We start from the raw sequence: 15,241 nt of genomic DNA on the forward strand, positions 1-15,241 counted from the left end.
ATTGTTATAACTTGTTTTGTTTTGGGTTAGGATTAGGACATGGGCTAGCTAGCATCTGGTGCTGAACTAAAAGTCTATTTGTGTTGAGTTTGACCTTCATAAAGTTGTCATAACTTTGTCGTACATTGCACAATGTCATGTCTATCCCTTAATTGGTGTTTTCACACTTCAGCCAAAGTCTATGACATGATATTGTAGATGAATATAAATTCTACGTGCATGCATGCAGTTATACTTTACTAAAGTTTCATATACCATTGAATTCCTTGTTAAAAGCGCTTCTATCTATATGCTGTAGAGTTGGTAAGCTCCAACCAGCTAAAAGTTAGCATTTTCCATGTAGAAGTCCCAGGCATACTTGTCCACCACATAAAGCATAAATGAAGCCATAATTAATTGGCCACATAACTTCCGAGGTTGAACTCAATGCAAATAGACTTTATTTTTTTAGCTAGCTGTATTTTCAATGTTTTGTTGGACATGCCTTCTCACCGGCATCTGAGAATCACATTCATTATTATACACACAACATATAGTACACATACTGTACACTCAAATCTAGTCATCAGTCCATTCCTGGCCATCACTGTCATCCTCGCTGTCCGAACGTCCAGTCACATCTTTGATGTGTTCGAATCGCTTCCTCAGGAAACTAGCAGCGTCGTTGGTTAGCGATGAATTCTCCGCCCTGGCTCCACTTCTAATCAGACAAGCAATCTCGGCAGATGTGTCCGTCATTTCTCCAGATTCCAGAGCCTTTCCAAAGCTGCTAGGTTTTAGTTTCTGTCTAGCATTGACAATGGCGTTTAAATTTATACCAACAGTACTCGTACTTTTTGATTCAGGCTTCTTTTTGTTTGATTTTACGATTTTGGTTGGTGCTTGCTTCGCTGTGCTGGGAATGGGTGGTTGTGAGGGTGGTGGAGGTGGTGGGGGCGGCTGTGAGGGTGGTGGAGGGGGTGGGGGCGGCTGTGAGAGGGGTGGAGGTGGTGGGGGCGGTAGATCCTTAGCAGCGTTAGCAACGGCTTGTATATTACTTGGTACAGGAGGAACAGGTGGTGGTGTCAACCGTGGAGGAATGGTCTTATGGGAGGAGCGTTTATCTCCCGTAGTTGTTGGTTTAGACTTAGTGTTGTAGGCACTCCTAGTTAGTTTAGTAAGATCACTCAGTCTTGAAGGGGGTGTGGCAATGGGTGTGGCCTTCTTATCGATCTTCTTCACCTTCTGTTTTCTCTGAGAGGGGGGTTGGTATCGCGGGGGCAGCTTCTTGACGGGGGTGGGATTTCTCTCCATGTATTGTTTGACTCGATGAATTGTCTTCTGTCGCTGTTCCTTCATCACAAGTTTTCGTTTCTCCTCCTCCTTCTTTAGTACCTCCTCTTTCTGCAAATAAGGGAAAAGCAATAAACATCAATATGTATTTGCAGCAATTTTTGGTCAAAGGGCACAAAGTATGCTCCAAACCAAATTAAGTGTACTTTACACAATACAATACTCAAATATTCAACAAAGCCAAATACTTTTGACTAACTCTATCATTAGGTTCACCTTTACTGCTGCGAATGAGGCGGAGTAGCTCTCCTGAACTCTGAGGGTTCGCTTGTGGGGGTCATCCAGCTGTTCCTTACACGTTTGCTACACACACAAAACACACAACCATCACAACCACATCACACTATACATCCTATATATAAACCATATGAATGCATGCGCTGAAAACTGAAATCAGGGGAAGGGATTAGATCAACGCCGCCTGAACCATTTACTGTACACATAATACAAGACAATTAAAATATACCATTTTAAGCCTGAGTTTGGACATTTTGCTAGGCAGGTGCTCTAGTCTCCTGGCCACACCCTCATGCTCCACCCCCTCTGTGTAGCGCTCCTCCAGTCGTAACTTCCTCTCTTCTTCCTCGAGCAGACGCAACTGGATCTCCAACACCCGCAGCTGTATCCGGTAGACACCGTCTTCCTTCTTTCTAACCTCCACTTCCATGCCAGGTCCCTCCTCAACTAGAGCCATGTCTAGTAATGCCCTGTACAAGCATATACAGTATGATGTAGCCCAGTACAGAGAGCAGCTAGGTACATAACTCGTACAGTGTCACAATAAATTCTCCAATAATTATAGCCATACACGCACACGCACACACACACACACATGCACACGCGCACGCGCACGCACGCACGCACGCACACACACACACACACACACACACACACACACACACACACGCACAAGGTTCTTACCTGTCTTTCTGGTCAGCCAGTCTCTTACACTGCGTACGCAAGAGCTCCACAATCACTCCGTTTAGTTTATTCTCAATACGATACTTCCTCTGTTTGGCCTGGGCGTTCCAAGCCTTGCCCACAAATGATTCGTCCTCCGATATCCTCGTGAGTACTCCCTCTATCCTCTGTGCTTGGACATGGAGACGTTCAATGGTTAATTCGTGAAGTGATTCATTCGCTTCGAGATACTGTTCGTGGTATGCCCTCTCTTGTTGCAGGGCTCTCACTTGCTCTGAAATGGCAAGTTCAATATTTTGAGCCCTCACGTGAGCTTCGTCCCGTCGCTTAGACGTTATCTCGCAAAGATCTCGAAATGGCTGGGTTTGGAAGTAATGTAGTTTCTCCTCAGCTTTGAGCAGGTAATACTCGGTCATATCTTCAGAATCGTAGTACGAATTAAGCTCGGCCATGCTTTTGAATTGAGTATCGATTCTAGTTTGGAGGAGGTGGTCCCAGTCTGCCTGGCATGCCTCCACTTCATCCTGTATACGGATGTGTAATGAATCAGCTGTGCACATAAAGTTGCACCCCTCACACACACACACGCCCACCTGATACCGTTTCCTATTCACTTCATTCCACTGTTCCTCGTAACTAACAGCGGAGGTGGTTGCCTCAGGGAAGAACACTCCCAACACATTCCCCACGGAGCACAGCTCACACAGAGTGCTCAAATAACTGACAAGTTCGTCATAGAAACCAGGCCGAATATCCACTGAGAGTAGATAGCTCCACAAACCTATACAAGGTACAACGTTGGAAGTGATATAATAACCTTTTTATCTACGCCAACTTAGAAGAGAAAATAACAAACGTGTAGCAAAAACAAATATCGTAATCGTTCTAATTATAGAACCAGTAAAAGAAACAATGTACGAAAAAAATTGATTTTATATGGTAGTATATGGGCGTTATAAAAGAGGGCGTCCTCACCGAGGCTGGTTCTATAATTAGAACGCTTATGGTACACAATAAGTTTTAAACTTTACTTGTCCACATTGTACAGTACACACACATAGTTAAGTTAGCCATGTGATCAGTACGTACTGCAGGTATGAGGCCTACCTGTAGGGACGGGAGGGAAGGGAGGGAGGAGGTCAGAGGTCACTTCTCCCGGGTAAAGTTCAACCATTTGCCTGTTGGGGTACAATTAAATAAACACAACGCGCGATATCATTTAAAACACTCACTGATGTAATGTGATGAATTTATCGAAACTAATCTCTTCTTTCAACTCGAATCGATCCCCCTTAACATTGGTCACGCCCCCACGACCCTCACCGCCCCCTCCACTGAAGCACACCAGTAACAGAGTGTCAGAGGCTCCACGAGATACAGTGAACTTAAAGTCTTGATCTTCACGCTTGGACAGATTTTTAGAGAAAGTGTTGGTGAGAGGAACCCAATCCAACTCATCCAGAACAGGTGGACTGCTCATCATATCGACATTCTTTTATCGACCCTGTGTAGAAAGAAAAGGGTCGACTACCAAGATACCAATCTTAGGCCTAGCATGCAGTTAGCTCTACTGACGATCTTTACTTAAAAGAAAAGGGTCGACTAACCAAGATACCAATCTTAGCCCAAAGCATGCAGTTAGCTCTACTGACGATCTTTACTGAGAACTGGGAACATCTTTCTCTGGGCATAGTCCACGTGGTCTTATAAAAACAAGAGAAGATGTCTAGTTTACTATCAAGAGCTTATTCTCACTTACACAGAACACCCATCACACACAAGACTCCATTCCTCACATTACGGACCTGTTTCTATCTGTCACTCTCTCCAAAGAGACCTGTTCTACTGAGTAAGAGATGCTACAGTACTGTACTGCGTCGTCCACCAACAACCGGTCAGGGCAGATGGTACTCAGGGGGTGGAGCTTCAAGTGGGGGTGGTGGTCGCAAGGGATTCTTCCGAAATTTTATCGAAAATATTCGCAAAGGTGTCAACCAAAATCGTGAGATGCAGGAGAGCTTGAAAGGTTTCCATGAGGAAAGAGACAAGTTGCAGAAGTCTCACGTTATGCAGCAAGCCAAAGAGAAAGCTGCAGAGGCAACAACTAAAGTGTTTGAATACGGGGCAAAAGGTTTGGAGATAACTAAGCAAGGATACTCACAAGTTATAGAGAACACAGCCAAGGTATAGAAGGTTTTAATACCAATTAATGTTAAGGTTGTATCCGTTTATGATTTTTAGGCTGTCAAAACGGCAGCTGAAACAGAGGTAGGAAAGAAAGGGAAAGACATTGGATCACAGGTGAGCAATCGCGTTGAGTGCTATGCATAGTTGTGTAATGACTACATAGTTTTGTTGATCATGCAGTTAGCCGAGGGTGCTCAGAAGACAGCTACCATAGTGGGCCAACAAGCGGAGGAGCTTGCAAAGACTGATGTGGGGCAGTCCGTACAAAAGGTAAGATATTGGTTTGTCCTGCAAACATAGAGTCCTAGAATGTGTGCGTCTTTCTTGTGATGAAATAAACTGATGAGTGGCATTTCCTTGGCCAGGGTGCAGAGATTGTCAAGGAAGACTTGATTGATGACATCCTCAAAGAGTCTGCCCCGTACCAAGCTCCAGACAAAATCCAGACAAGATCAGAGATGGCGTCAGACTATGCTGGCTCCAACACACAGGAACAAACCACCATATCACCAAACGAGCAAGTCTAATATTTGAATGATACTGTCATATTGGCTAGCCTCCCTTACATTTTGAGCACCACCTACAAAATACAATCAAACCTCTCTGTCTTTTGTTGCTAAGCATTGTACATGTATCCATTGTTGTACTCTAATTATCCATCTTTTGTGTGGTGTGTGTGTGTGTGTGTGTGTGGGTGGTGTGTATGTGTGGTGTGTGTGTGGTGTGTGTGTGTGTGGGTGTGTGTGTGTGCTACGTAATTGTCGTGTGTATAAGTACTGGTCCCTACAGTGAGGTGAAAGAAGTGACTCTAACAAGACACTCGAAATGGAAGGAAGGATGGGATAAACTGAGAGAGAACAACCCGGTCTCAAATGGTAGGCAACAGAGGTAACAGAAAAACTGAGTATTATTATACACTGACAACAATACAATCTATTAAAATCCAACTTTTTTTCCCACACACAGCTATGTATAATTTCAAGATGAAGTATGATGAGAGTGACAATCTTGTGATACGAGCCTCGAGAGCCGTCACTGATCGCCTAGGAGACGCATTTGGGGGTGTGGTCACTCAATCAGACATGGCCGAAGCTTTGGCAGAGATCTACAAAATCGACCCCAGTTTTACTCGTGAGGACTTTATGAAACAGTGTCAGTTTGAGATTATACCCACTGTGCTGGAGGCCTTCCTCCGAGGCGACAGTGGGGTCCTGAAAGACTGGTGTTACGAGCCAGTAAGTTGCTAGGCAATATGGCATTCATTTTTTATGTAATACATGGAGCATAGAGCTCTTTGTAATACTGTAGCTCATGCATGGAGCATAGAGCTCTTCGTAATACTGTAGCTCATACATGGAGCATAGAGCTCTTCGCAATACTGTAGCTCATACATGGAGCATAGAGCTCTTTGCAATACTGTAGCTCATACATGGAGCATAGAGCTCTTTGTAATACTGTAGCTCATACATGGAGCATAGAGCTCTTTGTAATACTGTAGCTCATACATGGAGCATAGAGCTCTTTGTAATACTGTAGCTCATACATGGAGCATAGAGCTCTTTGTAATACTGTAGCTCATACATGGAGCATAGAGCTCCTTGTAATACTGTAGCTCATACATGGAGCATAGAGCTCTTTGTAATACTGTAGCTCATACATGGAGCATAGAGCTCTTTGTAATACTGTAGCTCATACATGGAGCATAGAGCTCTTTGTAATACTGTAGCTCATACATGGAGCATAGAGCTCTTTGTAATACTGTAGCTCATACATGGAGCATAGAGCTCTTTGTAATACTGTAGCTCCTACATGGAGCATAGAGCTCTTTGTAATACTGTAGCTCATATGTGACAGGGCCTACTAGGAAAACAACCCTTATGGAGCAAACTGTATCTTATTGCTTAATTAAATAAAGCAGTGCTTAAGAGATTACAATATCACTCACTTTGCACCTTCCTACCTTAAAATATTTTCGGGTGAAAGGGGGACAGTATTGACCTACCGTTTTGAGAAACTAATGTTCCAAGTTCTATCCGCATACAAGAACAGCATGAAAAAATTCAATGGGTGCCTTGTAACGGCTATACAAAAATTTTCGGATAAAAAAATTTTTTGTAAGTTAGAGGAGATATTGAAGTTACTTCTTATGAAAGAAAACCAAAATCCTAAAATAGCTCTACTTTGTGCGTACTGAACATTATTAGTTTGCTCCATAAGGGTTGTTTTCCTAGGCCCTGTCACATAATTATAGCCTGTGAATTGACCTCTACTTGTAGCCGCTAGATTGCGTACACTAGTGTGACCCACCCTTTGTCCCCGCTGTATATAGGCCTTCAATGTCCTCTCAGTCATTGTCAAGCAGAGAGACGAACCCGGAGTGAAGACTGAGTCGAAGGTGCTGGAAGTCAGAGATGTGGACGTAAGTACCTTATAAAGTTGACCCTTGTCGTACAATGTCATGTGTGTGTGCGTGTGTGCGTGTGTGTGTGTGTGGGGTGTGTGTGTGTATGTATGTGTGTGTGTGTGTGCGTGCGTGCGTGTGCATGTGTGTGTGTGTGTGTGCGTGTGCGTTCATGCGTATACATCACTTTTTTCCCTATCTTGATAATGTTACAATAGCTACTACCCTCTTATTTGATACCCACTGGTCAACTGTGCACTCCTCCCCCAAACATCCCCTAGGCATTGACAGACTCGTAACTCCCCTCCCATCCCATCCCATCCCCTCTTCCTCGTATAGATTGCAATGGCCAAGATGCTCGAGCAAGGCCCAGTGATGGTGCTCACGTTTCAAGCACAGCAGCTGACCAGGAAGTTAACTGCCGAGGGAGATATTGAAGATGTGAGTACAGCAATTGGTTACACTAGAAGGTCCACTGTAACTACATGTATTGGTATACAGTTCATGCTGTACGGCCTACACCAATTACACAAGAATGCAGTGCATGGTTAACAGCTCCTTATTTCAGTGATAATAATTATAGGCTGCATTTAATTGCTTTTTGATGCATGCTATATACGTGTTCATACTTTATTAATTATCTATACATGCTTGATAACGCTCACCCACACACACACACACACACACACACACACACACACACACACACACACACACACACACACACACACCACACACACACACACACACACACACACACACACACACACACACACACACACACACACACAGGATCTCCTTGAGAATGTGTTCTATGTGTGGGCGTTGTGTAGAGACCAGAGTGTGTATGACCCCAGAACAGCATGGAGAGTGCTAGAGTTTGCTATTCAATCATCCACTAGAATGCTTATGTAGGCAGCTGTTATAATTATATATCGGTTGCGTGTATATAATTTTTGTTAACAGCAATTGTCAATTAATTTAAATTTATGTTTCACTGAAGGTCGTGTGGATAATAAATTGGACTGTGATTTATGTTTATATCATCGGCTGCATGTTGATGGTTGCCTATAGTAACCAAGTCCATCTCAGCTCGGGGATTGTTGGTATAATTAAAAGTCACCCATGGTATAATTTATAGTGTGTAATGTGTAAAAGCACCGTTCAGAGATGCATCATTGACGGAAATTATTCATGCAATAATTAATAATTTTTTTGTTTATTCAATATCGATAGGAAACACATACATGTACAAGTACCAGATCTCTACCTGCAAACACACACAAACTGACACACTGTACAATACATAAGACAGAATTGAACACATTAGGTATACAGTATGGACACACGGTGATAGGATACAGGTACCGTTTTTGATGACAAAAAAGCGCACTAAAAGTTCGTCTACTGTAGTTAAATGATATAATGAACAAGTGAAAATGTCGACTGAAATGTGTACGAAGGTTGTATGAATATAGTGTGTTCGGTTTGAAAATTGAAACGAGTTGCGAAATGTTTTTGACTTCTAAACGCAAGGATGTGATTAGACAGAGGGGGTGGCTTAAAAGTAGGGTGTGACCTGAGTGGAGTTGCCAGCTGATGCATGGACGTACGTTTGGTGATGTTCAACCTGAGTCTGTGTGTGGTGTGGAGTGGGCGGGTTAGAGCAGTGTTCATATTAACATTTATATAAAGTTAAGGGGAGTACGAATATGCAAAGCAATCTTGTGGTAAGCTCCAGACATTTTCACAGTGTTTTCTCACATGTAGAAACTAATAACATAACGCCCACGGCTATAATCAAATAGAGGTAGCTAAAGAGTGAACCCTCGTGTTATTTTTCCTACACAGTGGCTACCGTGGTAACGAGCTGTTAACAAGACGGTGACCACAATATAAAGAATGAGGTTGTGTTTCTATCATATCTCATCTGGGAATAGTGTACGTTTAAACTTGGACACTTAGGTACGTTTGCATTCAGTATGGTGGAATCTAATCTCTGTCGTGAATCAAATTGAGCACATGCACGATCTACTGATCTCATTCCAACAGCCACTGCTTGTACCACCATTATACAAACATCAGTTCTTTCCTCGCGAGAGTGGCTGTTATTTTTGATTACCACAAGCAAACTAAGCGTCTTGGGTAGATAATGCAATTAGCGAAAGATTACGAAATACGCCATCATGCAGACTTCAAACTTATAGCTATAAAGAAGATTATTTACTCACCAAATTTTGAGAACTGTAGTCCACGTTGATGTCGAAATGTGCCAGAGTCTCTGTAGGCGAATTGTAGGCTGGGTTATGCTGATGGTAGGTTGCTATGGGCGACACAGACGGCTGGGTTGAGATAGGTTCATAGTTGGAAGGTGGATAAGTAAAAGCTGACATGCTGTGATGTGGGGAGATGCTGTCCGGAGTCAGTGGAGTCTGAGGAGTGAGGGGTGGGATCTGTGTGTGTGTGGAGTGGGCGGGAGTAATATAGTGTGTGTGTGTGGGGGGAGTGTAATATCTGTAATATTATCATCACCATATAATATAGCCTATGCTTTGACCCAGAAAACAATAGCTACTATAAGTGCGTACACATCCACTCCCACTCACGTTAGTGGGGCCTCCGTGAATAGCTTGCTGTCGGGCCTGCTCTTGAGCATGAATCATCTTCTTCTTATCCTTGCATCTCTTGTTCTGAAACCACACCCTGATGACCCTCGGGCTCAGGCCAGTGATCTCCACCAGGTGTTCCTTCAACAGTGCATCAGGACGTGGGTTAGTGCCGTACACAGTGCGGAGAGTTTGCAGCTGCTGCTCTGACAACACTGTGCGAACTCGAGGCCCCTTCTCTGAGTTGGAACGTTTCGTCGTTCGACTGCCGGTTGGTTGAATTCGACGCTGATTGTTGTCTCCGTTCTCAATGCTTGAGTGATCTGTACGTGTGTGTGTGTGTGTGTGGGGGGGGGGTTATAGTTAACATGCAGTAGTCATCACATTATAGTGAGCTTGTGGTGTGGTTGGAGGGAATTAAATAGAGTGGGTGTTCGTAGTAGAGAATTATTAACCAATAATAAAGAAGTGTGAAACAAACGTCAACAAATTGAATGCTAGTGATGATTGGATGAAAGAAAAAGTTGAGTGGCTAATAGAAAAGTGGGAGTAAGAATACCACACGTCCATTAGGAGGTGTGTATTCAGACAGGGGGTGCCCATTACCCGTGTGTGCATTATAGCGTAAGATCACAAGTAGGGAATTAGATATATCACGTTATAGCATGCTCACAGGTTTCGAAAAGAACAGGAACGTTAACCCAGAAAAAAGTTGTTTCAAGTGTACATGATATGTAGAGCAAATTATACGCTAAATCAGCACCCAAGGCACTATACAATACAGAGCTAGTAGGTGATAAAGTTGTGTTGCTATAATTATAAGAAGATACTTGTATACATTATTATAAAGCACACAAGAATCCTATCTCACATTCTCGACTATTAATTAGATACGGTACGGCGATTGCACCTTGCAACCACTACACTCCCTTCCAGCCGTGATGACCTCACTTGTGGAAACTATAATCCTTTGAGGTGTCTCCCTCCCTCACACACCCACACACACACCCACAGGCCTTGAGGCTAGCAGTCAACCACATCAAGACCACCTCCATATATGGTCTGTGCTCTACGTACCCCAGTGTTGTACACCAACAACCCTAGCTGTATGCATGTATACATTGCAATAAGAAGCCTTCAGGGTAATTGCAGCTAAACACAAAATGCCTTAGGGTCGGTCCTATATACCAAATGGAGACCATTACAAATTATAATTCTTGGCTTAAGCTCAAGTATTTAAATGTCAGCTAACAACTGCAGACAGCTAGCTAGACATTCCCATTCTGCCCCAGAGAACAATGGTCAAGCAATAGCAACCATTTCTAGGAGGACTTAGTACTGGGAGGGGGGGGGGGAGGGGGTTTAACTCTCACCAGACAATATTTACTTCAAACAACTTCAGCTTCAATGTGGTGTAGCCGTGAGTGTCACAATATATACAATGTAGCGTCAAACAAACCAAGTGTTGTTTGAAGGACATGCACACCATCACATACCACACACCGTCACATACCACACACCGTCACATACCACTGGAGGTGAGCTTGTCCTGCTGTGCCGTGTTATAATCTGTCTTGCAGTAAAGCCTGCCCTCGTGGAAACCAAACTGCTCTCCAGGAGGTAGCGTGACATCACACTTGAAGCACGAGAAGCACTTTGAATGGTATACCTGTAATTGTGTGGGCGTGTGTGTGGGTGTGTGAGGGGGCGTGAGGGTGGTGGCAGTGTGTCTCCATAACAGCCGCAAAAAATACAATTGGCGCCAACAAATTGAAGTACTTGACCACAAGAGCATGAAATATACAAAATTATCTACACAGCTGTCTATCTTCACAAATACAAGTAAACATTAATTATAACTACACCTCAAGGCTTGCTGCTGCCATAGAAACAATGTTATAGTATTTATTTATTTACATTGAGCACCTCATATTTATTATATTGCACAATCACCTTTTAAGGTACCACATGCTCAGCGTGCACTTTGCTAGCCAACACACAAGACCACGCAGCGAACTCAAACAGAGACTAATCGCATTAACAGGGCTGCATCGTAACATTATTGTGGACACTATCTATTGTGGCAAGGTCTGCCCTCAGGGCCCAATGCCGGCTCCCTGTGCGTACGCATGCACAATAAATTCTAGTAAAAAAGCCTTAGGAACAGGAAAATGAAACTTGGCAAGCAACGTCTTTGAACACAGCATACGTGCGTGTGTACATGCAGATGCTTGAGATACAATTAACAACAACTAAAGGTTAGGAATGAAGTGACCTTTTTGGGCAATAGCAAAGAAACCTTCTAAATGCGAGGATCACGTACGACAACTGTTGCTATGGCTCACCTGATCTCGAGCTCTCATGATGTAATCGGTTTTGTTGATTGGTTGTCGGCAGGCAGAGCAGGAAACACCAAACAACCTGTGTGTGTGAGAGGGGGTACATGTAACGTGATATGATTGCAGCTGTACTTCATTACACCACGCAGGTATCAAATGTCATGAGATACAGACAGGTGGCACAGAACAAACTACTGGGACGCCAAATTAGGGAGGCTACAAAGAGAGCATATAATAACAGCAGGTTTATACAACCCAATAAGATTTTTCTGATTTAATTTGACTAGCTAGTTTTAATTCATTACTTAGTTTTGTGCCAAACTACAGATTAAAGGAATTCGGGTGAACCCGTTGTCTAGGGCCAAGACAACACATTATGTCATAGCAACCTCAAACAGACAGCCCTAACTGTCCACCTCGGTACACTGTCCGTTAATTGTATTAATTTCCGATACCTTGTCGATCGAATAAAAACTTGGCAAGGTAAACAGGTGAATAGAACAGTGTAGAGTCTGTGACAAGAAATGCCTGTCTAGATGGTACATTCTTCTCATTCTAGGAAGGCAAAATATAGAGCCAGCTGTGGCCAATTAGAGTTAGGTGTTAGCCTGGGAGAGTTTTTATGACAGGAACCGTTGGCATTGACTATGCATGAGGGTGACCTCTTACAAATGCAAGGAGTATAGTTATATAAGTCTTCACAGGATGCTGCGTTATGAGGAAACGTGTACTAAGTTCACTACATTGCTATTGAGGTCTTGAAATAAAAAAGCAGCTCAGAAAATAAACCCAAAATCTCAATACTATGCTGAACTTACCAACTTGAAATGTTGATTAATGTCCAATGATTATTATTCTAGCCAGTAAGCTTCACACATAACTACAGAAATCAGGCCTTCCAAATCCAAATAATAGTTTCCAAGCAACCATACAACGTATACTGCTGTAGTATTGACTAACTGGAAGGTGACAAGGTTTCACCTGCTGCAGTGTATGAAAGCAACCATCCCATAACATGAGCATATGCAGTAACGAAATTAAGCTGGCACCAACCAATCTCCGTGGTTGTCATAGTATTCCGACTAATTATTCCATATTACCCTGTAATAACAACGCTGCTATGGTAACTCGACTGTGCAAACTATATCAAAGATTATGCAAAGCACACAGTAATTAGACACCATGGTTTCGGGCTACATATCTCACACACAGAGCCTTTAGAATGAGACATTTTTCTCGAGAAAGGTCAGAAAGATCAGACCAAATGTCTAGTAACTAGATCACACTACGTCAGGAGCTATAACAGGGAAACACACATTACAAGCACGGTGAGGAATTTGTTTGAATTCAAAAGTCTTGTTCACGCTTACCTAAGACATCTGACGTCCTTGTTGACAAGGGAACAACATGTATACAAGAAATACCATTGTGTTATACTGACAACCAAGGGACTGGCTGTTCAATTCCTGACCTATCGTATATAATACCTCCAGCAAAATGAATATATATATATCAGTAACAATTGCTACACATCCATACTAGTTCAGCAATCGCTCACAGGGGATGCCAAATTCCCACACACACTGCATGCAGCGATAGACTTACTTGACGTAATCCTTCTTACAATACGTCTTCTCGTTCTTGATGAAACAGGTACAGTTTTCGTCCAGTAACAGTTGACACTCTGCACACACGAGACACGCTGCGTGCCACTCGAGATCTGGGGCCACTCTCAAGCGAATCTCATCAATAATCGGCTGTTGACAACCAAAGCAGGTCTTGAATTCAGAGACATCAGAGCTTGGAGAAGACGAATTCAATGTGGGAGAGCTAGAACCAGAGCCTGTATGTGTGTGGGGGGTATGAGGTGAGTTTACTACTACATGTTGTGGTGATTGAAGTCAAGGTGTCCTCAATGCACAGTGCTTTATAAAAACAGATTTAGGTCACCCAGGATGTGGGTCCTACACCAAACATACGGCTTCATTACAGAAACCATCAGTTTACACTGCATGCACTTGAGACTTTACCACAGCTACAACCTAAACATGTTTCTGATAAGCATTAAACTTCATTACTTAAAAAAACTGGTGGACATTTCGTGGGTGGGAGGTCAAAAATAAAGCAGCACCCGCAGAAAGTGAATGCCCTAGCCTCCCTCCATCTCCCCACTCAGACGTCTAGAACGTAATCACATTGAAACGATAATGTCTGAGTTGTCCATGTTTTACCTACAGTGTGGTAATCAGTGCTACAGGCAATTTAGCTCTAGACAGACTGGTTTTCACTGAGTACACAGTAGCTCTCCTGCAATATTTGCAGTTGTGATTCAGGAACATTACTTGTGCCACATCTGATAGATCTACTGTGCATGCAGCTGTTTTGATTGTGTGCTCACTGCATGACACCTAGTTAAGGCATATAGTCGGAGTTCTGTCTACAACCAGTAGTGTGTGAAATCCTATATAGTACTATCTGTGCTAAGCCTGCTACGGGGAATGGGGGTGTATCCAGTTAACTGCAGTGGAAGCAAGAATGGCTTCGTGTGGGCAAGAGGCCAGACAACACTGTCACTCCTCTTCACAACACGGCAGCACCACACAACTCTATAATACGAAAGCTCATCTCTTATAACTATAGACCTTAGAAAATGTGCAAAGCACTGATGGTGTTGCTTGCAGATAGAATGCAGATCTATAGCAAATGGACGCTGCAAGCTATGAAGCAAATGCACCTATATACATATTATATGTACTATAATTCACAGCTCCAGTTGATCTAGTAAAACTTAGTGTTTCCGTAGCGGTATAAACATGCCCACCCTGCTACTGCCCCCCTGCTACTGCAGCGACTCTAGATCCAGGTTTGAAATACCCAGTCAGTCAAACCACTTTATAAAACATGAGAGCTACAGCGTGATAGCGTGCAACTATATATATATATATATATACATAGTTGCAATTCCAGCCATTAGCAAATTGACTGGAAGCTAATAGCGCAAACACGATAATTATTGTCGATTAGTGTATATTGTAATGAATGAAGTGGATATTGGATGTTCTACAGCACCATCTTAGAGCCTCTCAAAATGTGTTTGCATCTACTCAAATTCAAATATACTTGCATTGCAGGGGTCATATGTAAACACCTCTCAGCAGTAACCTGGCTACACAGATTGTGCATGCAAGCAGCTAGCTACATTAGTGGTGGATATATACCTGAGTGTTGATCCATGGTGAAATCACTATTCTCCATGCTTGAGATTAGTTGTAGTACAGTTATGCAGGATTCAGTTACAAATAAATCTGCTGCTGGACTTTGGAAATGCAATAGACAGTGAAGCAAAAAACCCTTTTTATAGACTGACGACTGTGTTTACTACTGTTTACTACAATAGAGGGCGGCTACTATTTGTCGAGAAGATTACAAATACACAAATTTGTGCGGCTTCAACT

The 15,241-nt window shown here is 42.9% G+C and overlaps 3 protein-coding genes across 4 annotated transcripts; 1 reads left to right on the forward strand and 2 right to left on the reverse strand.

Moving 5' to 3' along the window:
• Positions 1–478: 478 nt before the first annotated feature.
• LOC135338366 (junction-mediating and -regulatory protein-like) lies at positions 479–3,805 on the reverse strand. The gene is made up of 7 exons (XM_064534468.1): positions 3,486–3,805; positions 3,361–3,431; positions 2,847–3,034; positions 2,254–2,777; positions 1,799–2,039; positions 1,549–1,635; positions 479–1,383 (listed from the first exon to the last, which is right to left on the reverse strand). The coding sequence occupies exons 1-7, from the start codon at positions 3,734–3,736 to the stop codon at positions 559–561; spliced, it is 2,187 nt and encodes a 728-aa protein (XP_064390538.1). The 5' UTR covers positions 3,737–3,805; the 3' UTR covers positions 479–558.
• A 99-nt stretch (positions 3,806–3,904) lies between these two features.
• On the forward strand, positions 3,905–7,843 carry LOC135338369 (mitochondrial import inner membrane translocase subunit TIM44-like). Of its 2 annotated transcripts, XM_064534470.1 has the most exons (9): positions 3,905–4,437; positions 4,495–4,554; positions 4,621–4,710; positions 4,806–4,961; positions 5,234–5,315; positions 5,407–5,675; positions 6,770–6,859; positions 7,181–7,282; positions 7,634–7,843. In XM_064534470.1, the coding sequence occupies exons 1-9, from the start codon at positions 3,976–3,978 to the stop codon at positions 7,754–7,756; spliced, it is 1,434 nt and encodes a 477-aa protein (XP_064390540.1). In that variant the 5' UTR covers positions 3,905–3,975; the 3' UTR covers positions 7,757–7,843. The 2 variants fall into 2 exon arrangements, with proteins under 2 accessions (XP_064390540.1, XP_064390541.1); XM_064534471.1 differs by lacking the exon at positions 7,634–7,843 and having other exon boundaries at positions 7,123–7,255.
• Positions 7,844–8,120: 277 nt separating this feature from the next.
• Positions 8,121–15,180, reverse strand: LOC135338373 (insulin gene enhancer protein ISL-2-like). Its single transcript, XM_064534475.1, has 7 exons — positions 15,005–15,180; positions 13,392–13,629; positions 11,793–11,868; positions 10,978–11,116; positions 9,448–9,770; positions 9,073–9,294; positions 8,121–8,477 (listed from the first exon to the last, which is right to left on the reverse strand). Exons 1-7 carry the CDS (start codon positions 15,039–15,041, stop codon positions 8,403–8,405), a joined length of 1,110 nt encoding a protein of 369 aa, XP_064390545.1. The 5' UTR covers positions 15,042–15,180; the 3' UTR covers positions 8,121–8,402.
• Positions 15,181–15,241: the final 61 nt, after the last annotated feature.

The sequence above is a fragment of the Halichondria panicea genome, chromosome 7 (genome assembly GCF_963675165.1).
Source record: "Halichondria panicea chromosome 7, odHalPani1.1, whole genome shotgun sequence".
NCBI classification, from domain to species: domain Eukaryota; kingdom Metazoa; phylum Porifera; class Demospongiae; order Suberitida; family Halichondriidae; genus Halichondria; species Halichondria panicea.

Coding starts and splice junctions, on each gene's coding strand:
- LOC135338366 (XM_064534468.1), bottom strand. CDS start 3,736: ATGATGAGCAGTCCACCTGTTCTGGATGAGTTGGATTGGGTTCCTCTC. Junction 1,636..1,798: donor CCAAACTCAGGCTTAAAATG/GTATATTTTAAT, acceptor TTGTGTGTGTAG/CAAACGTGTAAGGAACAGCT. Junction 1,384..1,548: donor CCTCATTCGCAGCAGTAAAG/GTGAACCTAATG, acceptor CCTTATTTGCAG/AAAGAGGAGGTACTAAAGAA.
- LOC135338369 (XM_064534470.1), top strand. CDS start 3,976: ATGTCTAGTTTACTATCAAGAGCTTATTCTCACTTACACAGAACACCC. Junction 5,316..5,406: donor GAACAACCCGGTCTCAAATG/GTAGGCAACAGA, acceptor TCCCACACACAG/CTATGTATAATTTCAAGATG. Junction 7,283..7,633: donor CCGAGGGAGATATTGAAGAT/GTGAGTACAGCA, acceptor ACACACACACAG/GATCTCCTTGAGAATGTGTT.
- LOC135338373 (XM_064534475.1), bottom strand. CDS start 15,041: ATGGAGAATAGTGATTTCACCATGGATCAACACTCAG. Junction 13,630..15,004: donor CACCATGGATCAACACTCAG/GTATATATCCAC, acceptor ACACACATACAG/GCTCTGGTTCTAGCTCTCCC. Junction 11,869..13,391: donor TGTAAGAAGGATTACGTCAA/GTAAGTCTATCG, acceptor TCACACACACAG/GTTGTTTGGTGTTTCCTGCT.